General features: G+C 34.2%; 1 protein-coding gene across 2 annotated transcripts in view; it reads left to right on the forward strand.

Moving 5' to 3' along the window:
- The window catches only part of Usp5 (ubiquitin specific protease 5), a 113,718-nt gene that overhangs the window by 55,540 nt on the left and 31,899 nt on the right, over positions 1-26,279 (forward strand). The window contains exons 11-14 of one of the 2 annotated variants that reach the window (XM_076503292.1): positions 7,163-7,285; positions 7,605-7,758; positions 8,797-8,854; positions 21,064-21,186. In XM_076503292.1, the coding sequence (XP_076359407.1) occupies positions 7,163-7,285; positions 7,605-7,758; positions 8,797-8,854; positions 21,064-21,186 (458 nt within the window). The remainder of the gene's footprint in view (positions 1-7,162; positions 7,286-7,604; positions 7,759-8,796; positions 8,855-21,063; positions 21,187-26,279) is intronic. The other variant, XM_076503293.1, reaches the window with a different exon arrangement.

Raw genomic sequence — 26,279 nt, forward strand, 5'->3', positions numbered from 1 at the left:
CCAGCTTAAGGAGGCTAATATTGTTTTATTGAAAAAAAACTTCTGATGGGTATTTACCCCCCTTTTACATGGTTAGCTGTTCTCCTTTGATGCTGCCTTGTATATACAAATTTTTTTTGCATGCCACAGTTTTTAAATATATACTATGATCAACATGGTACAATTATGTCTTGCATGTAAATCGTCATGCAGCAACTCTCCACCAATAGGAATGCAACAAACTTTCCTCATGCAGGTAACTCCATCTATTTCATAATACTGAACTATCACTTCTCATTAGGTGGTGATCAAATGCAGACATTTTTTACATGTTCATTTAAAGTTTTTGCAAAGTAGTGATTTTCAGTGTACTTGTGGGATTTTCTATATAATCACACATATATATGTACAAAATGTGTTTGTGTATTGACAAGAGTTTCTGAGAATGCTTCAGTATATTAAGTTTGAATCAGTTTAACTTTAAAATAAATACAATCAATATTATATGTATTTTACCCCCTTCACAAAACACCAAAGTACTGATTTACTTGATTTATTTAATTCTTACAATTAGTTTTCTGTAGTAGTTTGTTGTAATAACTTATCATTGTTCATTGGTTGTTGTTGTTTTGTTTTTTCTCATTTTCAAGTTCTTCACAGTTTAAGATGAATTCCAAAGCTTGTGTTTTACAACATTGGACATTTTTCCAACTACTTTGAGTACTGTTACCCATTCTTCAGGTCTGGGAGTTTCAACTGATGCTTTTGTGGATATCATTCTTCAGGAGATTTATTGTTATAAAGGTCTTCCTCCTCCCAAAAATACTCAGATTCCTCATGCATCTTTTGAATCTGTTCATGTTGAGGAGGTGTTTTACAGCCATTTTCCTCTTCCTAACTACACTGTACTTTCCCATCCCTCTCCTGTAGAATCTATTAAACCTGCTCTACTTTTTCAGGTGAGTTCCATTTTTACCAGTTTCACATCATACTATCTGATCCTTGTTACTTGAAACCTGTTTTTGGAGTACCCTGTTTTCCTTCCATTCCTTGACATCAGGGTTCATTCTGAGCATTTAATTTCTCAGATGAGAGTTGGTGTTAGTATTGCTTTATCCACCTTGGACTTGTAATCATTATGCTTTAACTTATCAGCAGGATAATCAACCCTTTCACAACTCCCAGCAGTTGGAGTCACTTTGGCTAATGTAGGGGCTGTCTCCAAAATCTTACCCATTTCCATCATACCTTGTTTGCTGCTTTCTTTTTACCCTTACAGCTCTCTTACAGTACTTGTTTAAAATGCATCTTTTCCACTGAGATGTTTTTGGGGAATATCTATTCTCCGTTCCTCCTTGTTGGCATCAATGTCCTGTTCAGCCCTGTTCCTTCACACATGGTTTGGTTACTGTTGGAATCTTATTAGGAGAGATGCTGTCTTTTCACAAGTTCAACTACCTTATAATTATCTTCATTATTTACAGATGCCTTTCTCCATCGATTTGAATCTTTGGAATCATGAGTAATCTGTTAAACCACTTTGAACCCTTTAATTTTTGTTGCTTGTTTGTTTCATTCTGATCTTGTGATTTCTCCCATAATTGTTTCTTGTCAGGTATCCTGTCATCCTTTTCCAGTTCCTTTCACTAAGAGGCCAAAATGTCACTGTGTTTGTGTTTTGGCATGAGGCTCATTGTTGCAAGCATTTCCAGTGACTATCAGGTTTTTTTAATGTTTAGTGGGGACACATTTTGCCGATTTTGATCCCCTATCGCAGATATTCACTGCCAATTCTTGGATGATTCAATATTTGTTAAGTACTTTTCATCCATTTCCTTTTTCCACCATTGTTCTTTCCTGTACAAATTTCCTTCCCTTTAACTCAAGATCCTGTGATAGTCATTGAGTCTGTCAGCCAGTTTTCTCCAGATTTTTACTCCAGACTTTTTGTTGTCCTCAAAAAATATTAGGGGACTGACATCCTGTGATCATTCTGGCCTGCCTAAACCAGTATCTGGGTCTTCTACAATTTACCATGAAGTCCTTCATTGGACTCAGGTGGGATTTCCTCCAGGACTGTGGATGATGATGATGATAGGCATCTCAAATGCCCATCTCCATATTCCTGTTTCTTATCAGTTCAAATGTTCTTGGTTTGTTCACTGCTTGGTTGTATATTAGTTTTTCATGTAGCCTTTTAGACTTGACTTAGTGCTACATGTATTTTATTGAGTCAGATGATCTTTGCCTTTACCTAACTTATGTTTGCATTTACACCATTACCTTGTTGAATGGCTCCTGTAAGTCCAATTTAAACTAGATTCTTCTCAACACACATTTGCTGCTGATATATACAACTCGTACTGTTAGGTTCCCAAATTGGAAAAGTCTTTCCTTATGCCTACCCAATATCTTAGCTGCTTAGGTGTATTTCTCGTCACAAATCTCATTCAGGCCCAACCTTCTCCACTTCATCCCCATTTGATGGAGTTTTAAGTTCTCTATGCGTTTTCTGATCCTTCTGTTACTGCATGTCAGTCCTTGTCATTGTTGGAGACTATGGCTTCTCTGGAGGCCTTTAATCCTTTGGGTGAGTGGTGAGTGTTGCCTTTCCAGGTATGTTTCCCAGGAAATTTCTCAAATCTGCACTATACACATACTGTTGAAATGGGGTATTGTGCAAGATTTTTAGCAAGTTTTCCTTGCAATATAATAACTTCATAAATATGCTTGTCCTGGACTACACCCAACCATTGAACCATGTACTTTATTTAGAAGTTACAGGTCTGGGACACCTTCAAAGTACTCTCCTCCCCAACGAACACACTTATCCCAATGGTGTTTCCACTTGTTCAAACAGTCCTGGTACGCTTCTTTTGTAATGTCCTCCAGCTCCTTCGTCGCATTTGCCTTAATCTTGGGAATCGCCTCAAATCTTCTTCCTTTCAAGGGTCTTTTGAGTTTGGGGAACAAGAAAAAATCACAAGGAGCAAGGTCAGGTGAGTAGGGGGGGTGGGGAAGAACAGTGATCAGTGTTTGGCCAAAACTCACGAGTTCTGAGGGCTGAATTTCGCAGCAACGCGGTGCATCTTCAATTTTTCGGTCAAAATCTCGTAACAAGATCCAACTGATATCCCACACTCTTCAGCAAGCTCCCTGACAGTCAGACGTCGATTTGCCAGCACCAGGGTGTTGATTTTGTCGACGCGTGGGTCGTCAGTTGACGTGGAAGGACGTCCAGGACGCTCATCATCTTCAATGGACTGTCGACCATCCTTAAAACATTCATGCCACTTGAAACATGCCGTACGCTTCATAGCAATATCACCGTAAGCCGTGTTAAGCATAGCAAAAGTTTCAGTCGCAGATTTTCCAAGTTTAACACAAAATTTCACAGCAAGTCATTGCTCCTTCAGGTCATTCATTCTGAAATCTGCCAAACGAAAAAATCGCACTTCACTTAAAACCGCGTAGCTAATACACAAATGAAGATATCTGCAATCGGGAAATGGCGTCGTAATAAACTGATCTGTGCAAACCTAGCAACACCAAGCGGATTACCCTGGAACCAACTGGAGCCGCGCAATTCAAACAGTCTGGGTATTTTTTGAACAGACCTCGTAAAGCAGAAGGGGATTGCTGGCCATGTGCCATTCCTTCAGTTGAATAAACCAGGGTTTGTATGTTTTTCAAAACACGATTATTTTGTTGAACTGTTTGTAGTTTCAGTGTTCCTTTGGACTCTTCACATCATTTGTCTACTCTTGTTTTCTGGTGGAATTTGAGAGTCCTTACCACATTCCATTTCTGATCCGTTGATATCAGGAACCATAGAGGAGTCTTCCTGAATATGACCACTTCCATTCAAATGCATAGCTGTGGGGTATATGACTAGAGGATGATGTTGTCGCCAGCTTTTGTGCTGTGCTATCCATAGAATGATGTTATGCATATTTACAAATAAATATATGCTACCTCCTTGTGGTGTGGGTCTAAGAGGTTGATGTTGCACAAAGCTTCATTACAGATCTATTCAGAGAGTGCATTTGCATATATTTTATAAATGCATTCTACTTCCATTTGGTTAGCTCTGAGGGCTACAATTGTACCCTAGCCTTTGTGCAGTGCCATCTGAAAGATGTTGCTTTGGACTAGATCTATCACATTGCAGTTTGCCCTTTCACTTCAAATCCCTCATCCCACTATCACCTGGATGCCAGTTTCCAATGAGTGGTTTTGGATTCCAACTGAACCAATCAACATAAATCCTCGTGTGTTGATTGTGTTTCTCTTCTTAAATCATTTTACCTTGTTATCCTCCATGCAGTGAGTCCCAGCAGTTGATGTTACACTCAACTTCTGCACAGTTGTATCCAGAGGGTGAGATTGCTATATATATTTTTAAAGGCGATTTACTTCCATGTGGTGAAATGCAGAAAATTGTGTTGCATTCTAACTTCTTTGTGGTTCTGTTTGGAGGGTAATGTTGATTGAGATGATGGTTCTCCCTCTTGCACTCTGTCTTTGAGGGTGTTCACATCCTGAGACTAATGCTGCACCATAGGCTATCAGTTTGATGTGACCTGCCACCTTATCATATATTTTCCTATTGCCATTTAGATGTTAGGTTCCTGTAATGTTGGTCACCGGTTCTATTCCTGATACAGCTTTGATTTGGACTGGAGTTGATTGGCTGTAAACAGTCCTTTGTGCTTCAGCTACTCTACACATTGGAAAACATTCATTTTAGCCTTATCTATATTCCTGTCTGTAGATGGTTGTTTTACAGTCTTTCTTCTAATGGATTGATATTCTGATATAGTGTTGGTTGGATTCCAGTCCACCCAGTTTAGTCTTCCTTTTTTATTGTGCTGCTCCCACTTTCTGCCCATATATGTGACACCTTTTTCAATGGTGGAGACAAGAGTATACATGGTACAGAAGTGGTGTGGTCTATCATGGGTATTCCTCTCCCAATGAGGATCACTTTTCAGGTGTGTTCTTCAGATGCTATTAAAGGATACCTCTTTCTATCCTTCACACCAGTCCCTCTGCATATTCTTTGTGGAATTTTAGCTACCCATATTGGTAGGTACTTACCATTCCTCCACACTGAGGGAGTTACACGTGTTGGGAGGGTGTGTCACACTCTTGTTGATGGAGGGTTGTTGCATGTTGATTGTAGGATACATGGAAGTTCAAGACTTGTGGCATGCAAAACATTTTTGCATATAGAGGGCAGTACGAATGAGAATACTTATCCACACGAGGGGGATATGTATGTATCAAAAATGTATTTTCATCATAGTAAAATAGTAACATTTGATGAACCCAATTAGAAAGTTGATTTGTAGTGTTTCATTTTTTTATACTCGGGTATTATGTATTATTAACTCTGGCAATAGTTAAGATGTATTTTGCCAAGTTCAAATCTTACTGTTTAAATCATTAAGGCATTTCATATGTGTTATAATTTTTTTTTTTTACTGCTCAGTGAGTTGTTAATAAATTTATAATAGAAAATAGCCTATATTTCTTCCAATGATATGTTCAATTTCCAATTATATCAATTACTCTATTAGGTCATGTTTTAGCCCAATTTAATTCAGAACACATAGTAACAAATTGATATTAATGTCTATCATACTGATAAAGCAAGTCAGATTTTATTATACATGATATTTCTTTCTTACTTCCATACAAATTTGTTTATTTAATTACATATAAACAAAGTAGCAAGGAAGCCTATATTGAACATAAAGAACTGATTGCTTGTTCAGTTAGACAACAGTGTACTGTGGTATCCAGAACTAGGCTGTAATTTTTAATTTTGCATGAGATGTATGAATCATTAACAAATTATTGAAAATGTTTAGGTACAATAATTTTTTATTTTAGTTTTTGCCAATAGTGTTGGAACTAAACGAAAGATAATTAAATAATTATGTTGATATGTAAGACAATTTCAGGTAATCAATAATTTGACAGCAAATTCAGAGCTGTTTGATTGGTCAAAGTCAATAGGAATTGAAATAACTAACTTGTGCATTTTAAATTGTAATCACAGGTCTAAAAGTTTAAACCTGTTTTATGTTTGCACTTATGATAAATTTTTCTTAATCAGCAATAGATGATTTATGCATGCTATCTTGCATTTCAGTTATTTAGTAGTAGCTGTTTCCTGCCTGTAGTTTATTGTAAGATTATATCTAATTAAATACTTTATTCACATGTCTTTTAAAAATTAATTATAATTTAGTAATGTCACGTATGGAGAATGACTGATATTTAACAAAAGCATTTTTATGTATATTTGGTCACCTCTAAATATTCCCTGATTTTGACTTTATGTATTTTTAAGTTTTATTCAAGTTTTCTTGATAAATTCTTGAAGATAAACATATCAAAAACTGATTCTCAAAGACATATTCCGACTTGATCTACTCTATATACCTGTAAATGATTAATTGTGGTGACCTTCTCTTTGGACTATCTGCCTATTTTTGATTTTATTAGCCTGCTAATATGAAGTAGCATGCTTTAATTTGGGCATTTTTGTAATTGAAATGTGCTGCAGGGAAAACGTGTGTTATTATAGAGTTGTAGCTAACAGTTCCATTTGGACAAAATTTGGTGGTGTTACATCAGTATGTGACAAACAACTTTTCACCTTTATACAGTAGATTCCTGTTTGATTGCATGAATAGTGTTTTTGTGTGTTAATACTGAAATTATGTGTGATCAAGTTGTCTACAGATACGTTTTCTGTCAGTTTAAACCTAAGAGTTCAAGGTACTATAACTAGAATTAAACATATTAATCTGATTTGTGCCACTGATTTTTTTCTTAAAATTACCATTATTCATAGAACTTAGTTTGGTTACAAATCATTAGAGATAAACATATTTTTGTCGTTTTTGTGTAAATATTAAAGATGATCCAATTGTTACTACAAATAACTTTTGTGGGTCCACAAGCTTGAACCACGAGTGAAGCTGATTCAACCAGGTTATGACTAAAGAAAGAAAACTTAATGGTTATTTATTTAAACCATTCTACTGAAATTAACATATTAGAGTTTAGTTACCAAAACCAATGTTTACTTGAACTTATTATTATTGTTAAATATATTAGAAAGTAAAAATATTCGTATCAGGTAAATATTTCTGTTTCTACGCTTTAGAATCAATGTGGCATAAAACCAAGTATGTTTAAGACTTTAATTGGCAGAGGACATCCTGAATTTTCTACAAAACGTCAACAAGATGCTGAAGAATTTTTCTTACATCTTGTGAATGTTATAGAGGTATGTTTTAATATGTTTGGTGGGAAAAAAAAATGTTTTGAAACTTAGAATAGATATTTAATTATAAAGATATTTTAATCAAAATTCAACATATTATTTATCACGTGTATTGTTTTGAGACTCAAGTGGAAATTTATAGTTAGAATACGAGTATCATGACACTTTGAAAAGAGTGTAAACACTTATATACTTCATTTTTCATTAGTTTAAAAATTAATTATTTTTTACTGTTTCAACCTGTAAGATAAATGCATTATTTGATTAACTTGCAGATCTCAACTGAATTTTTTTCAAAATAATTTGATGTTCTTGTTTTTAGAGACACAGCCGAGGTCGAGAGAATCCAGCAGAGTGTTTTAAGTTTGAAATTGAAGAACGTCTGCAGTGTGTTAAATCAGGAAAAGTTAAATATACAAAGAGAACAGACTATTCTCTTCCACTTCCTATACCTCTAGACCTTGCTGTAAACAAAGGTTTGTTTCTTTTTCATTGAAAATTATTTAATTGTATGAATTCATAAATCTGTTTAGAACCTTAAGTTGTATATTTTAATTTAAAAATGTTGACAGTTTCTCATTAATACATGAATAATTGCAATAATATTTTCATTTTGTTATATCCACTGGTGCTTTAGAATGTTTACCTATTGGTAAGAATGGAGATTCATTCTTTAGCAGCATTTTAATAGAGTCTTGTTTGCAGACTTTGCAGGTGTATCTGTTGTGAAATATGTTTGTCATTTTGTATTTCAAACAAGTTTATAAAGATAGCTATTTATTTTGATAATTTCTTTACAGTTTATGTATTTTATTCACATTTAATATGATGTATTCTACTCCACAGAATATCACAGTTGGCTTTTGTCTTTGAAGAAAAATGTCCATTTCAGTATTCTGATGCATATTTAAAGATGTACATCAAAATTATTAAATTACTATATTTTTCATGATGTTTAATATTTGCTTTTTTATATTTATTACTTTTGTATTAATATAAAACACAAAAATTCAGAACAAATACAAACAAATATTGTAGTTGTATGACATTGGTTTTATTTTGTACCAAATGCTTCAAAACAAAGTATTAAAAGATGGTGAATTTTTGGTTCATTATCTAAGTCCTTTTGAAAAAAAAAGTTAAAGAGTATTTATTCTTATTTTGAAATACCTACCTTTTTATCCATTAGCTTTTGGAAACTAATGGACCTTGTGGCGTGTTTAGGCTACACCTGCTGGATCATTAGTTTAAATGATTCAAATATATATGTTTCTATGAAACATGGTGCTTTTCTGAAACTTTAATGAAAAGTAGAATTATTATACCTAAAAACAATAGCAAGTTGACTATTTTCTGAAATAAAATATGTTGACAGCCGCAAATTTGTCCTTTGTGGATAAGTAAAATAAACAAGTAAACCAAAAATATTACACTAACATGACTTAAAGGTTAAATATTTACATTGCATATAACAATATATATACGTAATATATTTTTTTCTTTACATTCAATAGATGAAGTTGCTGCTTATGAAGCTAAGAAAACTGAACTAGAAGCCAGAGGAGAAAAAATGTATGATTTTTATATATTTTATATATATATAAATGTCTGATGAAAATGGGTTGTAAATGGCAAATTTAAAAATGACAAATATGTTATTTTATTTAGTTTATTCTTGTGTAAATTAGATAAGTTAGATAGTGTAATGGGTAAAGTTGCTAGATATTAACGTTTAAACATGTACAATTTATCCCGACTGATCAGTCCTGAATTTAAAATATGACAGATGTGATAAAATCTAATCTGTACTAATAGTCATTTCTCACTTTTCATACCTGGCCATTTTTTATTTCCCTGATTCTTTTTCATGTGTATTTTACATTTCTCAACCAGTCATCTTTTGTACGTACCTAATGGCCACTAAATTTTATATTATCAAATCAGAAGCTTCCTGTTAGATAACTACATGCATCAGATTCAAGTTAAAAGTATGTGATGAAAAAAGCCACAAGTAGACAGGCATGGATGACTAGAGTTTCAAGAATGGCCACATACTTAATCGTAAAGTATATAAGTATAATTATTATAATTAGTAATATAAATAACCATCTATGTTTAATTATTAATTATAACTCGTTTTATTTATTGTAATGCATAGGTGTGAACTACAGATTGTTATTATTTGTTTTCTTATTGTAATACATAGGTGTGAACTGCAGATTGTTATTTGTTTTCTTATTGTGATTGTTACACTTAAATACTATTGCTATTTGTAACATAAGAAACCACTCCTTTTCTGTGTGGTGTCTCACTAGCTTGCCATGTTAAAAAGATGTGCATGATCTTGAATCACTAATACTCTGGTGCATGTTCTCAGGGTCCACTTAGTATGGGGACAAAATTTCAGGTTTTTAGGTTCTTTCTTCTTGGAACTTGGGGTGGTTACAGTTCTTTTTTGTTTTTTGGGTTTTTTTGCTAGTTTTCCTCATTAAAAAAAATGTCCATACATATATACATGTGTGTCTGTCTCTATTTGTGATTTGTATTTGTAGTATGAGGAACCACTTCTTTTTCTATGTGGTTTTCGTTACCTTGTCTCATTAAAAAAATGTACATATACACATGTGCCCATGCTTGCAGATAAGTAATATACAGATGCACACCCTCAGGGTCTACTTAGTATTAGTGCAGAATTTCAGGTTTCTAGGTTCTTTCATGTTGGGGCTATGGTAGTCATGATTCCTTTTTATGTGGTTTTTTGCAAGCTTGCCTCACAAACAAATTGCACATAGATAAGTAATAATACCCAGGTGCACATTCTCAGAATCCATTTTGTTTGTGTGCAGAATTTCAGGTTTTTCTCTTGGAGCTGTAGTGGTTACACATAAACCCACAGACATGGCCTTTCATAATTCTAACTTATCGTTATCATTATCTTAAATACTAAAAAGATTTTATGCTGTGTTACTTATTAATCATAATTATAAATAAATATTTGAAGATAGGATTCTGTATCAATCCCAGATATTTCAGAAGCTCGTATACCTCTAACACACAGTTTACAAGCCTTAGTGACTTCAACACTAGTCATACAAAAAGATGTGTCTTGTCAACATATATGCTGTAACAATAAACACATCAGGAAGTATTAGTATTTTTGGTGCATGATAATTCAATGATTGAGACAGTTGTGTTTCTTTATTGCCATTTTAAGAAACTATTCAATAAACTTAGCTATCACAATAAAATCATCCTTGTTCTTTTGACTTTACTGCTCAGTTTGGAAAGTGTATCAGTAACTACTCTGTGTGTGATGACAACTTTGAAAATGTATAAATGTATAAAATCTCAACTTTATTGAAAATTGGTCATGCCTTCAAGTTAGAGTAAAGGGGAAAAGCTATAAAAAAAAGGTACTGAAGAAATAGGTGTAGCTCAGACTCACATTTCAGAGACTTTGAAAAGAAAACACAGAAATAAAACAGAATATGAAGAAGACGTTAATAAGGGGGAATGAACAAATAAACTTGTCCAGAAATATAAGTGTTTCAGGACTGCTTATAAAAAATATGAAAAGAGATCAAAAACTTTGTCCTCTTTGCTTAGAAAATAATAAAATATTCATTAATAAATTTATTTTGTATATTTACCTTTTTGAAATATCTTTCTGAAAGTTAAAAACCATAATTCAACAGTTACTATTGTTAAATAGTCAAAACAAAAACCAGCCCTTTGTTGGCTGCTTAACTAAGTGTGTACAAATGGTGGTCAAAGTGCATGTCAAATGTTTTACAGAGTTGCATTCAAAATTTAAATAAACAACTGTATTATCAATTTATGTTAGTAAAAGGGACATCAAAATATAGTTAATTCCATGGTGGAGGGGTAGCAGCAAGTCAATAGACTTGCAACACTAAAATATGGGATTCAGTTCCCCATGGTGGACACAGCAGATGGCTCAATGTGGCTTTGTTACAAAAGCTAAACAAAAGATAAAATATAAAGTTTTACTGTAGAAAATTTGATATTCATTTAGAATGTTCTGTGAAGCTTGGAGAAAAAAAAAGTATTTTTTTTATTCTTAACATAAAAAACACCTTGCACTCAAACGATTAGATCCTGAGTCAGATTGACTAAAGTAAATTCAGAGAGAACTCTTTTGAAAAGAAATACTATAGTAAAAATTCTTATTTTTTTATGTATAAGACACTTGTGTGTATACTAAGTGTTTATCAAATTTTGGGAAGATAAATTTGATTATTTGGGAGTTAAAGAAATTATAATAAGCATTGATTCTCTAGTACTAAAATGGTTTGGTTAAGTAACTGGACCCCAGACATAGAGGATTTAAAGAGGTTATACTGTATTACTTTTAATATTTCTCAGTCAGCTGGATTTGGCAATGATATCCAAATCAAGATATTTGTGTAAATTCATGTTGTAGTAGTTCATTTATGCAACTGTAGGAGATGAACTTGTCCCATTGATGCGTGTATTTTTTCACAATAGTTATTTCTAATCATTTGAAGATTGCAATTTCAAGCTATGTCTGCTTTTCTGGTATTCAGGTATGGTGATATTCTTCAGAAAGAAAACCAGTATCATATCTGTATAATGCAAGCTATGGACTTTTTGTGCAAAGTATTAACTCTTTCAGCATGTGTAACAACCTTTGTACTTAGTAGCTGCTCGTCATTGCTTGCTAATCCTTAACATTGGAGATGTGAAATGGAATAATATTTTTTATATTTTATATATACATTTGAATAACTAACAGTCATGAATGACTTCATCAGTACCATACAATTCCATTACGACTTCTCAAATTTAATAACTAAGCTGTATTTGTAAATAAACAAAATATGAACTCTTAAGCAGACTAAAGACTCAACTTACCAGCATGAAGATTTGTCTCTAAAGAAAGAGAGGGTGTCATTATATGTGAATATGATTGAGGAACTCACTAAAGGGACATTTTGAGCTGGTTATTTACATGTCATTACAGAAGTAAGTGTAAATAAGGGATAATTTCCAAGTGTTTGGGGGCACAGTCTTTGATTCATTAAATGTAGTGATAGCTCAACAAATAGAAAAGATAAAATGTTTTTATTTAATATTCTAGCTTGTTAGTATCATTAATTTCAGTTCCTAGTTTGTACAAAACTATAGACTTTGTATTTTGACATCATAAACATCTAAATTTGAACCGGTGCTTTATTCAACATACGTGTAACACAAAAATCGATATTTAGATGTGCTTGTTCAATACTTACTTTTAAATTAAGAAATTAAATAATGTATATATGAAAATTTGAATTATAATATACAATTTAATACCACACTGAAGGAAATAAATTTGTAAAATAGTTCAATAAAATTTTAAATGTAATTCAACAAATGTGATGACATGGCCTTTGACACACAGCCTGTCATGATAAGGTTAAAATAAACAAAGCTTGCAAAGGAAAAGAAATAACACAAAAAATATAAATAAAACTATCCTTATTCACAGCATTGTATGTGAATGTGTATACTTTATTTACTGACTGACTTGTGTTATACAGTAAAACAGCATCAGTGCATTCACACAGGACAGTAACCAAACTAAGAGTAATAAAGTTACTGCACTATGAAGCTAGACGTGTAGTGTTTATCAAATCACTATAAGGAGAAAGACTGAATAACTACTATTTCTTTTTTCTGTTTCTTACAAGAGTTGTGTTATTTTCTCTATCTCTCACTTCTATTCATATTGTGATCTTTATTTCTTGTAACTTTTTACACCAAGAGAACACATATACATGGCCAGAAAGACATGTTTTACCATTTGTTTGTCAAACCCAGTTTAATTTTTAACAGTCAGTCTTTCTAATACATAACATCATATGCAACAGTCTCAGTAATCTTAAATTACTCTGTTGAGTAATGAAATAGGACCTTGGTTCTATTTTGTTTGATTCAGTCTCAGCTAGTGAAAGCAGTTTTTCTCCAGGCACTCTGGTTTCTCCCTTCATCAAAATTATTTGCTATTAGATCCTCAGATCCCAGCCTGCTCTTGAAGAGTTCTAAAGTACTCATCAGATTCATACCTGTGGCCCTACTGTTGTCTCTGCTCCCCTCTACCTTTCCACTAGTTACATACATGCATGTATGTATATGATTTTCTGTTTTTTCTCATTGACTTTATCCATTCTCATGAGCAGAGAAAAGGATGATTGCTTAATTGAGTAGCTAATTATTTAATTAGTATTTTGAAGCATCTGTCAGATATGAATGTGAAAACTGTCCTCATTAACAAGATCCATCAGTCTTCTTGAAGTATATTTTGTATACACTCGGAACATTTGTCTACGTGTAGATAATGTTTGTGCAATTTGATTTTCCTATAGTCCACTTTTAAACATTGGGCTTAAAGATGTGTTATATTTCTACTTGTTGTCATTCGCCTATGGACATTGTATACCAAAAGAATCTCATAAGATTTTATCTGAATATCATTGATCTAAAACTTAAAAATTTAATATTTCTGTGCTGCAGATTTATTGTAATGAAAAGCTTTTCCACCTGTTCTTCATTCTAAGATGCAATAAATGTATCTGCCACGTGTTTTATACACTCATGTTTTGATTTCATCATCTAACTCCATCTCTTTCTTTGTATACCTTTCCATTCAACAAAAAACGTGGTCATTTTGTTGATATTTCACAATGTTTCTAAAATGTTCCTTTGTGTCTACTATCAGAGTTATCTTCATTATTTTAAATCAAGTTTATACATAATTCAATAGTCTTATCCAATTACATCATGGTCAGAACTTATCTCTTATAGTTATTAACAAACTCAGAATTGTCTATCCAGATATACACATTATATTTAAATTACTTTGAAACATTACTCAAACATTTTTATAGTTTGTAATTATAGCATTCAGTACTTAATATGGTAAGTCTAATTGGTCATTTTTTTTGTGTATTTTTGTAACAATAAAGAATACTAGCATGTAAACAAGTGTCTTTGTGTAATTGTTAATTTATAATATTTTCTTTTAAAAATTATAAAAATTCAAATAACAAAATTTGGTTTTACTATTTCAAACTACTTTATTTAGGTATTTGTTACAGCTATGAACATCAAGAAATGTTCAAAGAACATTTTACTTATTTCAGCTGATTTGGTAGCCCCTTTTTTGTCTGTTTTTAATTTGTTTATTTTGTCTTAGACTGGCTTATTGTTAACGTTCTGACACATTGATAAAAAATAGTACTTTTAGGCTGTGTACTAAAATTATGAGTTCTAAAATATTTTAAATCATTATTATGGGTAACAGTGACAGTGAAATCAATCAATCTACTAATGTTAGCTAATTAAACTTTCTCTATAATTGCTTTTCTGTTATCAGCTAACATCCTTTCTAAGATTGACTTGTTTTTTAGCAACTCTTTTTAATCGCTTCACTTTTTTATAAAAATATAAATCTTAAATGTTTTACCATTTTTACTAATTCTTACCCTGTATTAAAGATGCTACCACGTATGAACACTAATGATAAAATTTATTCATGATAGTAATAACACATAGGATTTAAAAGGTTGGTTTACCACATTAAATTCAAAATAATATAAACCACACTTCAGATTCTCCATTTTTAATAGCTGTTGTAGACATGTATATAAACATCTTTCACCACAAAAATGAAATATACATGGTACTCCTATCTACAACAACATCCAACACTTAATCAGACTTGTCAAAAGCCTTGGTAAGCAAAATTAACTTTTTTTCTGAACAACACAGTTATTATTCCACTCACCAACTATAATCTTTTTCTTGTTACTGATAACCATCTCAGCTTCTCTGATGTGTTTACCTAGTTTCCAGGTCAAATATCTGATTCTTGTTGACATCCTTCTTAGTGTTTTTTCAACACCACTTTTTTCCATTCACATCTACAGTCAACCTTACAAACTCTTCTGAGTTTTCACATAGAAACTCCACTGTCACACCAAAATTCAGCCCCAACTTTGTAATTTGTTCTAGTGTTATACTTTCACTATATCCTCCTAACAGTTTTTCCACATTCTATCTCCCTGCTTTGAACTTCTGTTCAGGCGTTGTTACAGGTCCTGCCATTGACAGTGTATCACCTTCCCATGCTATTATGCCTGAGACTTCTCTCTCTTCCTTCAGTGTACAAGATCTCTCCTGGTAATCTTGTCAGAGTGAGGCCCAATAGTTAGTATGGAGCTGAGGTTTTGTGATTGATGTTTTCCCATTATCATCAAACTATAAATGAAAAATAAATCCCATCTGCATTTTGGAGCTATTAGTGCATTATAAGGGCGACTATCAAATCCCACTTTATGGTTTAATAAGAGTTGGTAGTCTGTGGTTTTGATATAATGCCTTCCCTCTAGTCATTCACTTCTCGTTTGAAATTACACACATTGATATCCCTTGCGTAGCTTTCAACAAAAATAAAAAAAAGCAAACTTTATAACATCCACACCATTATACCAACATGGTACTTACATCTTATCACAGGATTAGCTATTCTTGTTCAGTACTGCCCTCTAAATGCAGACTTTTCTTTCATACATGCAGCAAGCCTTGTGCCCCCTTATTTATTTATTGCTGAGTGTTTGACTTTGTTTTCCTCACAGAGTAGTTCATTTTAATCTTCATTTGATTTGTTTAATCAGATTCTGTTTTGTATTTATGTTGATTCTTGTTGCTTTATTTCTGTATGCAATTTGTGAAAGAATTCTGTGCAGTGACTTCTGAAATTAAACTGACCACCTCAAGGGTGATATATTCTTATCAGCGATGAATATTTTTCATGGACCTCAGATGGAGGCAACCTAATTATGGATTTATCTGCTATTGTGCTTCAGGAGGTTAAATGTTATGCAGTTATCTTTTCTCCCCTATACTTCTGCATGGTACTTACTGAAACTGCTAATTCTTTGTTGGCTGATGAGAACATTCATCATCCTTCTCTGCCTCAAGAGTTTATTGATCATTACTGTTCCCAACTTGGTGATTCTCCTAGGTCTAATTTGGTCTTTTGGGATTTTCTGTCTCAGGTCTGTGTTGTATTATTCCCGTCACCAATTTTTTTCACTTTGTCCTTCATTATTACATGTACTATTTTCTCATTCTTTGTTTTCTTCCCTTCCCTGATATTCAGGTTATTGCTGTTCACTGTTCCATTAACATCATAATTCTGTGAAGAGATTAGCTTTTTGCCCCACTTCTGATCAGTTCACCCTTTTATACTATTTGGGCAAACTATATGTTTTTCTGATCAGCAGTTGTTTGTATTCTTTTTACATCTTGAGAAGATCCCAAATTAACTGTTAGTCTTACATATACCCTTCTCTGGTATCTTTCTTCATTACATCAGCTTTCTGAGGACCTCCACAGATATCATGAGGGGCTTTTGCTGATACCATTTATTTTATCTCCTCCACTTTAACTTGTAATTCGTTCTCAACTGAGGCCTAACATATGTTGTGTTTCTTTATTGTTGAGACCTTCTTGATAGAGACTTGTCATTTTATTTCCACGTATCTCAGGGTCTTACATCATGCTCCATTTCTTGAGTTCCATAACTTTGTTCCAGTCCCTAACAATATAGAACTGTGGGTAATGTAAGTTCTTCAACAGTCTACCCTTTCAATTTTTGTGGTGCATTTGTCTCAGCCAGAGCCTCCTATGCCACTTATTCTCCCAATCCTTCCCCACTTTTTCACTTCTGGGTACTTTTTGTTGATTTCTTTGATGGAGAACAACAGATACTGGTGACTAAGGTAGTCACCTTGAGGGTTTGGGTCCTGTGGGAGCTCAACACTTGATGTTCCTTTCTTTCATGCTTTCCTTTTTTGGTGATCAGTGAATACTAAGGGTTGTTTGAGAAGGTTTCATTATCTAATTTCCTTTCCCTTCTCATCTCTTATTACCTGTTTCTTTTCCTTGTTCCCAAGATCCTATAACATGCCTGCATCTATCAGAGGTGATTCATGAATTACTTTGCATCAAATAATTGAACACCATCCCTCATGGAATTCATCTTCCTGTTTTTTGTTGTCCACAAGACATCTGGGGATTAACAACCAGTAACTGATTTTGTGACTCATTTGCTTCATTGCCCACTTGAAGTTCACTATGGTGTATCATTTATCAATTTTATCTGGTGGTAGGTAACAATAATGTATGTCTCCATTGCCTTTTTCCATATGTTTACAAAACTTGGACACTCTTTTCAAATTTGCCTTGACTCCACAGGGTGTTTTGTTGCATCATACAACCTTTTGGTCATTATTTTCAGGCCCTGGGTTTGCCATTTCATTATTATATTGACTTACAGTTCCTTATAGGTCATTCACTACTGTAGCAGCTCTAGTGGACTGATCAATTAAATTAGAGAGGTTCTTCCTTCAGCCCACCCTGTCTGTGTTTTTAGGGGTCTTCTTCTACACCAACATCAGGTGCATTCTACCTTCTCCTTTACATCTACATGGGCTTTTTAGTTCATCATGCCCTCTTGGCTTAGTCACTGCTCATGATGTTTTTTTGCTTTTAGGGATGTGGTCCTCCATGTCTGCTTTGGTCCCTCTCAGTCATGCACATATGAGATCCATGCAGTGAACACTTCATCTATGATGAATCCTTGCATGGGATCCTCTTTTTCCCACCAGTTACCTTTGTCTTTCTCTTAAAGAGCAATTTGCAATGGTGGCTGGACTGTGCTCGTACATCAGTGAGCATGAACTTCCTTTCCTTGGTCCAGTTACTCACCTATTAGGTGGAATCTTACCTCCAGGCTTGGAGGGCTTGGGTCAATCACCACAATGCTTCAGGCCATTGGTCTGTAGCCAAGACTGTCTTGCTTATCACCTTTCTAGACCTCACACCTCATCAAGCTTCCTTTCTGTTGCCCATCACCATCTGGCAGTAATTTGTTCAAACAGCTGTTCATTGGTGTCTCTTATCAACCACAAATGAGGCACCTGGCCCAAAGATCTCTGTTTTCAGACATTGGACCTTCTATACTGGGCCTATGCTCACTACATTTGTCTTATGTGCTAGCTGGTTTCAATCCAGTCTTAAATAGTTTTTCATGCCCAAGCTGAATCTCTCCCACAGAGTGGTCATCTGATCTGCTTGTTTTCAGGGATCAGTGCTATTAGATGGAAATTCTGACCAATTGGATGTATTTGCCATGGACCTTTATACACTGTTGTACCTCTTTTGGCTACTTGTACCACCTACATAGGCTCTGGCTGTTGATGCCTTCAGCCAGAATTGGTCTTACATCTGATTACTTCATTAGGAATTTCTCTGGTACACACCTTTCCATATTGGGTCCTCCTGACTGCACCCCATTAGCAAGCAATATCTTGTTACTTGAGGCTCCAGTGTCTAATCCTCTTACCACCTTTCTCACTTCCACTGTTCTCTTCTCTTCTATGTAAACCTTTATGTGCCATTTTACATTCCAATCTTCATGTCCTGCATCTTCACATCTGGCTTTTGTCTGGTCTAGGTGAAAAGATCTGACTTCACATGTAGAGTCACTTCCCTGTTAACTACTTTCTTTTGTCCATCTTGCATGGAAGTATATCAGTGCAGGTAGAAGGTATTTTGGTATTGGTTAGCTGGCTATGGTTTTCCTGCCAACAAGCCTTTTGTGGCTCAGGTGGCAAAATCTTTAACTGTGGGTCTTTAGTCTCTTTATTTTTTGGATTTTGAGCAATCATTACAGATATCTTTTATTTTCCAGTTACTATAGGATTTTTACTTCCATTCTAATTATGCTAATATGTTCCTTATGGATTTAGAAGCTTTCTGGGTATCCCCCCCTTCTGGATTTGGTCATTAATGTGGTCGTCCATGTTCTGTATTTACCTCCATTTGAATCACTCTCCTCATGTTCCTTGTTATATTTGTCCCTTAAGACATATTTTCTTCTTCTGTTGGCCTGTAGATGTCACTGATCTGATTTGTTTGCCAATGGTATTTTTACTAACTCTTTATAACACTATCTGTCTTCTTCTTTCACCCAACTGCTCCTTTCTCTTCAAGACTGAGGTGATTCAGGAGGATTGTTTCTCTTTTTTTCCTATTTTCCATCTCCCTCCTTTTCCTTGTTGAAACTCATCTTCCACTTCAGCCTTCATTGTGACTAACTGGTACATTTTATTCATTTTCCTTTTTTTTCAGGAGCCTTTCTTTCTTCCATTTTATCACCCTGATCCTGTGCTGTGGACAGTGGTGCCTGATCTAAGTTCCAACTATTGAGGTTCGGATTCAAGTAATCCAATCAACATGAATCCTTCCATAAGTTGTATCCATCTTCTTGATGCACAATGGCCAGTTCAGGATTGATCCTTGTCTAGTATGCAGGAATTTGTGCACCTCTTAATCCCAAATTCTTGAGTTAAAGGTGAAGAAGGTTTGATCATCCTTTCTCACATGGATGTTGGTATCTTATAGAAGAGGTTTTGGAAGTAGTTGACTTGCTGAATATGATCTGGAAGTGCTTCTGTTTTTCCTTTGCACTGGTCTCTCCTACTTCTCAGTGTGGGATACTAATTAATCTTGTTGCAGAGGTAAGTACTATATCAGAAGTTATAATTTTCCTATGCTGAAAACATATTTCCAACAAATACTTCTCTCCTCCATTCTTCCCACTTCTCCAGTACTCGCATCTTCTACCAAACTTTGAAGTGAAGGAGTGTAGAGGGAGTCGTATAAAATGTTATGCTACTATTTGTAATTACATGATGTGTGATAATTTGCATGAAAGACATGTAATATGCTAATTCTAATGGGGGGGGAGTACAAGGCTTGGTGCATGTCTAATGAAGGAGTTCACTTACAGAGGGCTATACTAAATGAGAATAGCTAATTTTGTGAGTGAAAGTAAACTGCTATCAAAAATATATTTTCAGTGTAGAAAAATTATTGTCTTTGCTATTAGTCAATTTTCTATTTCCAGTGAAAATAAATCTGGCTAATTTTTTTTTTCATCCTTATTTTACAGTGAAGCATTTCATTCTTCTGCTGACAATACTGATAATATTGCCAATACAAATAATGGGCAGTGTCTTCACAAAAAGATACAGACTAAAATATACCAATATCTTTCACACTAAAAGCTCTTGTTACAGTAAAATCAAATGAGAGGCAATGAAACTTTGTAGAATGGACAGCAACTGCCTCTTGTGGAGACACAAGTGTAGAGGACAATGTTTCAAAAGTCTTTCGCCTTTCAACATGAAAACCTTTCAGTCTATCAAAGAATACCAAATGAGTCTTTTTTTTTTTAAAGTATATAGCATAAAACTTTTGAAAACAATTCCTTATAATTTTTGGAGGAAACTGAATAGTCTTGACAAACAAAAATCTCAAAGTTCATGCTCATTTACAATCCTGCACTTAAAGAATAATAGATATTCACTGAACTCATTCACAGACATTGAAACATATTAATTACATAACTTAAAATGATGCCTTCATGAATAGAAAACTATGATGTTTCTGGTGATATGCTATGAGGGTTGGTAGAAGTAATGCTTCATTGTTTTACTATATTGTGGTTGTATTTAATACAAAATTGTTTTTTATGTTTTAGTTTCAGTAAATAAAATTTCTAAATTGGCAACTTTCATGATTTATTTGGAGCATAACATAAAGTTTTTTGAAGATTTCAAAACTTTTTGTGAGATAATTGATTTCTAAATATGCTTCTTATTAAATACATATTTTCCTTTTTACAGTGATCCTAATGCAGTTGTTAGGCCAAAAATTCCCATATCAGTATGCTTGGAAAACTTTGCTGCTCCAGAAACTCTTGAAGATTTTTTTAGCACAGCAATAAATGCAAAATCCACAGCTCTGAAGTAAGTAGTTATATATATAATGTAAATACTAGTATTATATGATTTCTTAAAATGATGGGACTTGGTATACAGTGTTTGTTTTGATCCATCATGTAGAGAAACCAAGCGTGTGTGAATTGTCAAAATATGCATTCAGATTTTTTTCTTATCAGAGAGAGCTCAGGTCACTTTACTGTAAACAACCAGAAATTTAAAACTTAAATTAAGAAAAATAACTTTAATTTTCAGTGATGACGAGAAAACTCACTTGTAGAGAAAAATATAAATGTAAAAACGGCTGAACCTGACGATGACCGAAGAAGGTCAAAATGTTGTTTGCTCCTTTACATAAACAATTTTCTCAACCCAAACCAGCTGTTTTTACTTGTATATAATTCTAATTCTGTTTTATTTTTTACTCAAGAGTATAGCAGAACTGAAATTGTAGTTGTATATAAATTCCATGAAATAATTTAATTGCTTGGTTGGTTGGCATTTATTGCTGCAAAGCAACTGTGATCTGCACCAAACAACTGGTAAAAAAAATTAAAAATAAAGGTTAATTTATTAAAATATGTAAAAAGTGATCACATTAAAACAAAACAGAGGCCCATTTCACAATTATGTACCCATAGTAAAAATATATCTAAAATGGTGCCATTGCTTATGGTTGTAACAATGGCAGGATAGTAAAATGTGGGCTATTGTGACTAGAATGTCACACACACCAAACATTAGTGCATTAGTCCCAGATAAAAGAAAACAATGAGTTAAAAAAAATTGTGACCATTGTGTAGCCTAGCTAGGACAACTTTCTCCTTCCAATTCGTATGGAAGCAAGACGTCCAAAGAACAACAGAAGTTTTGATCTGGAAAAGCTTGTTACCATGTTGCTCACTCCAAATTGAATGCTAACTGGTGCGTAGCCAAGCCTTGAATACAGTACCATAGTCCATGTATAGTACATGCATGACCATGAAAGCACCAGAGAAGATGTACTCAGCTGTCAGCAAACTCATTCCCACGAATACCGATGCGGCCCGATACCAAGACGAACTGGATAGAAATGGGTCAGTTGGTTTTGAATATCAAGAAGAACAGGGTGGGAACTAAGGTGAAACAAATCCAGGGTGAGGACAGAGCTACGTGTGTCAGTATAAATAATACAATATGTGTACTGCATAGCTTTCATGTGATCCAGGGTAAGAGAAGTGGCATACAATTTGGCAGTGAACACAAAAGCTACATCAGGGATCCTGTGTGCAAACCATGGCAGAGACCATGTAGTCGCATGATTTTGAACCATCCATATAAATGAAAAGAAAAGGGTGATTCAAAAGATGTTTGGCAAATAGAAACAGTACTTAAAATTGGTAATATCCTCCTTCCTCAGATGACTCAAAAAGGTCACACTTGGGGATAATAATAAGCCATGGTGGGATGGGCTGACCAGTAGAGACAGCAGCATCTTCCAAGGACAGACTCAGTTAAACTAGCTGTGCCTGGATATGAAGGCCACAAGGAACAATGGCAATCTATCTATTCTGATAAAGCATGGATTACTGAGGAAGGAAGACACAATGCCAGGTGGGATGCTGTGGTATGGATCAAAGTTTCGAAGTAAAGAGAAGAGAAAGTTGAAACAATGAAGGTATAGAGGAGGTTCATGAGACCCAATGTACAAACTCTGGACTGGAGAAGTGCAGAAAGTCCCCATATAGTCAAAGCCTTAGGTGGTGAACAAGTTAAATATCTTCAAAGCCGAGGTTTAGGCAGCACCGTAGACCCACAGTCCAGTTTTGATCAAGTGAAAATACAATAGATATTTAGCATAGAACATTGATCCACTCCTCAAGAGGTAGAAGAGAGGACATGGAAGATGTTCAGTGCTCTAGTACACTTGATGCATAACTGCTTGATGTGAGAAATGAAAGTCAGCGTACAGTGAAATATAAACGCCAAGAACTCTGCCTCAGGGACCACAAAAAACACAACTTCACTAAGATGGAGCTCAGAAATGGGGTGAATACCCTGCTGGTAGCAAAAGTGCATGCAAACAGTTTTAGAAAGAGAAAAGGTAAAACTGTTTGCTGTGGTCTACTTCAGTAAATGATTGATAGCTGCTACTCAATAAACCTCGTGCTTGATGACTGACACGAGACGTAGAAGTCATTAATATAGAGTTTGTTTACAACTGTAGGAAGAAGTTGTGCAGTGGTGGCATTAATCTTTATAATGGAAAGTATGACACTCAAGACACAGCCTTGATGGACTCCAAATTCTTGTGTAAAAGAATAGGAAAGTGTCAAACACACAAGAATTTGGAATCACTGGGCCATTAAAAAAAATTTGATAAAAATGAGCAAATGACCGTGCAACCCAAATGAGTGGTGGTCTAGCAAGATGCCATACCTCCACCTAGTATCATAAGTCTTCTCAAGGTAATTAAATACAGAAACAAGATGTCACTTGAGAAATGCTTTACTGATTGATGTTTCAAGTCAAATAACGTGCTCCATGGTGGAGTGTTATTGTTGGAACTGTCCTGAAAAGCAATACAGCTTAAAAGTGTGGAATACCTAAAGAAAATATCCCAGGCCTGTTTTTTGAGCCTTTTGTGTCATATGACAGACAAGATTCCACCATGGACAAAGATACCGTGGAAAGCGTTGGGGTTTTAGGAATACGTCAAGTAGCTGTCTGGACAAAACAGTTGTTACTACTTCCACATAGTCGTCTATCGATGGTTTACAGACGACAACAGGATCAAATTCTGAGAGAGCAGTGAAAAGGGGCCAGTTGATTTGGTTCACTTTCCACAAAGGCATGCAAGTTGGGTGGCATCAACCACAGCTAGTCTCTTTTAAAATGATAGGAAAATGATCACTGATTCTTGGGACATTGTCACCCCTCCAAGAAAACTAGGAAGAAAGGGAAAGAGAGCAGATAAAGATATCAGTAGCAGTAAAAGACTGACTAGGTACATGAAAACAAGTATAAGAACCACTATTGAAGAGAGAGAGAGAGATTGTGATCTGAGAGCATACATCGAATGACCCCTCCAATCAAAATTAGCACTTCCCCAGAGGGGATTACATCCATTAAATTCCCCCAGGATTAAAAAAGATTTCTTCAGGAGACAGATGGAGAGAACAAAAAGTGATGGTATAACCCAAGGAAATATGGATGGCTACAGTCTCCAAGGGTGTACATAGTGGCAAACACTGAGTGGGTACATGCTGATTAACAAACAGTGCCACCCCTCCATGCACTTTTCCATCACACAAGCTATCATTTCTGTACAAAAAAACTTCCTAAGTGTAACTACTTTGGAAGGTTTCAGAAACATTTCCTGCAAGGAGAGACACACACAGGATGATAAATATTGGTAAAATCCTTAATGTCATTTATATTCGAACAAAAACCTTGACAGTTCCACTGCATCAATGTGGTCATTTTTAGTTCGGTGGAGAAGAATTGAGTTGAGAGCCTTTCTGTTTTGAACAATGATTTATTGGAAGGAGATTTGTCAACCTCCATGAAACCCAGTGTCTAGTGGGTGGGTTTCTGTCAGTGGATGAAGATTCTAGAGACCAAGGACATGAACCGACAATCATTTTGCATCTTGGGGCTGGAGAAGAAGATGGACATGAGGAAACATCTGAACCTACTTTTCCTTTTCAAAATAGTGTCTTTACATTGCACATTGCTAATTTTAATTTTGTTTCCAATGTGGGCAGTAATTTGATGACAGTCTATCACCTGTTGTGCATGGGGCTCCTACCAAACAAGATGTTTTTGCTGTTGAAACCATTCTTCATGCTGTTGTATCTGTCATTTAAGAAATATTGGATCATGATGTTCATGGCAGGTACAAGAGTGATTTGCTATTGCCTTCCATTTGGATTTATTCAAGATTTATTTCTTTTGCCTTTTATTAAAAAAGCTTTATCCACAAGACAATAGGGGGCTTCACCATCTTTTTCAACCATGAAATCTTCAAGGTATCCTAGGATGGTTTTCATTATTATCATAGTGGCCTGATGCGATAAACTCTTACTACCATATTTCATTCAAACCCAGAAACTCTGTACATACATACATACATACATACATACCAAAATTTGCATGTAAGGCAGGTGTACATTGAGGTATTATTCCAGGGTATTCAGGGTTGAAATAGTATTTATAAATAATAATAATAAATGTATATGTAAAGGTTAACTAAACATATATTGTATTTTATTTTTCAAATATTTAATGAACTGCTCAGTGAAACTACATCAAACTACAATAACTATAGAATTGAATGATACTACTCAGTATTTCTTAGGTATTTAATATTTACTGTAATTTAACCTTCGCTAATCATTATTTTGATGTAAAGTTCTAATTTTGCTTGGTTAAATTTCTCAATGTGAGCTCAGTAAACGTGACTGACCACATGACATTTTTGTACTCATTCGAATTATTTATACATATGATTCTACTAATTTTCAATTGTGTGTATATCCTTATGAAAGTTAGCATAGTTGTACATTTTACGTTGACCAACCTCAACAACCAAAAGAAAATTCAAAATAAATCTAAACTATCCTTTTTTGTGGTTTTTTTTTCTAGAATGACTTAAAATGTAACATGAAACTACATTTGTTTATTTAAAACTGGTAACAATATACTTATTTTTATGATTAGATTTTATTGTGTTTATTGCCCTTTGAACCGTGTCTAATTACTATTCATACCGTTAGAACTTGTACATCACTGGAAACGTGCATCTTAGGATACACTATCCAATTATTTTACACAATAGCTACTCCAATGTTAAATATTTTTTTTATTATATTATTATTTTAGATATTTTACCTAATCTAACTGTAACTAACTTAGAGATACTTATTTGTACATTTTAGATAATTTACAATAATTAATATAAAGAATACACATGAAAAACAAGAAATGAAGTACTCACCTTAGCCTTTTGTTTTTTCTTCTGACAACTGTTGATGGCACTCAAGACTACTTTTTCATGTTAGTGAACTAAATAATTTTTTATTTAATGAAATAATGTACCAAAGGACATTGAATAATAACATGCAAGAAGCAGATAATAT

The sequence above is a fragment of the Tachypleus tridentatus genome, chromosome 6 (assembly GCF_004210375.1).
Source record: "Tachypleus tridentatus isolate NWPU-2018 chromosome 6, ASM421037v1, whole genome shotgun sequence".
Classification (NCBI taxonomy): Eukaryota; Metazoa; Arthropoda; class Merostomata; order Xiphosura; family Limulidae; genus Tachypleus; species Tachypleus tridentatus.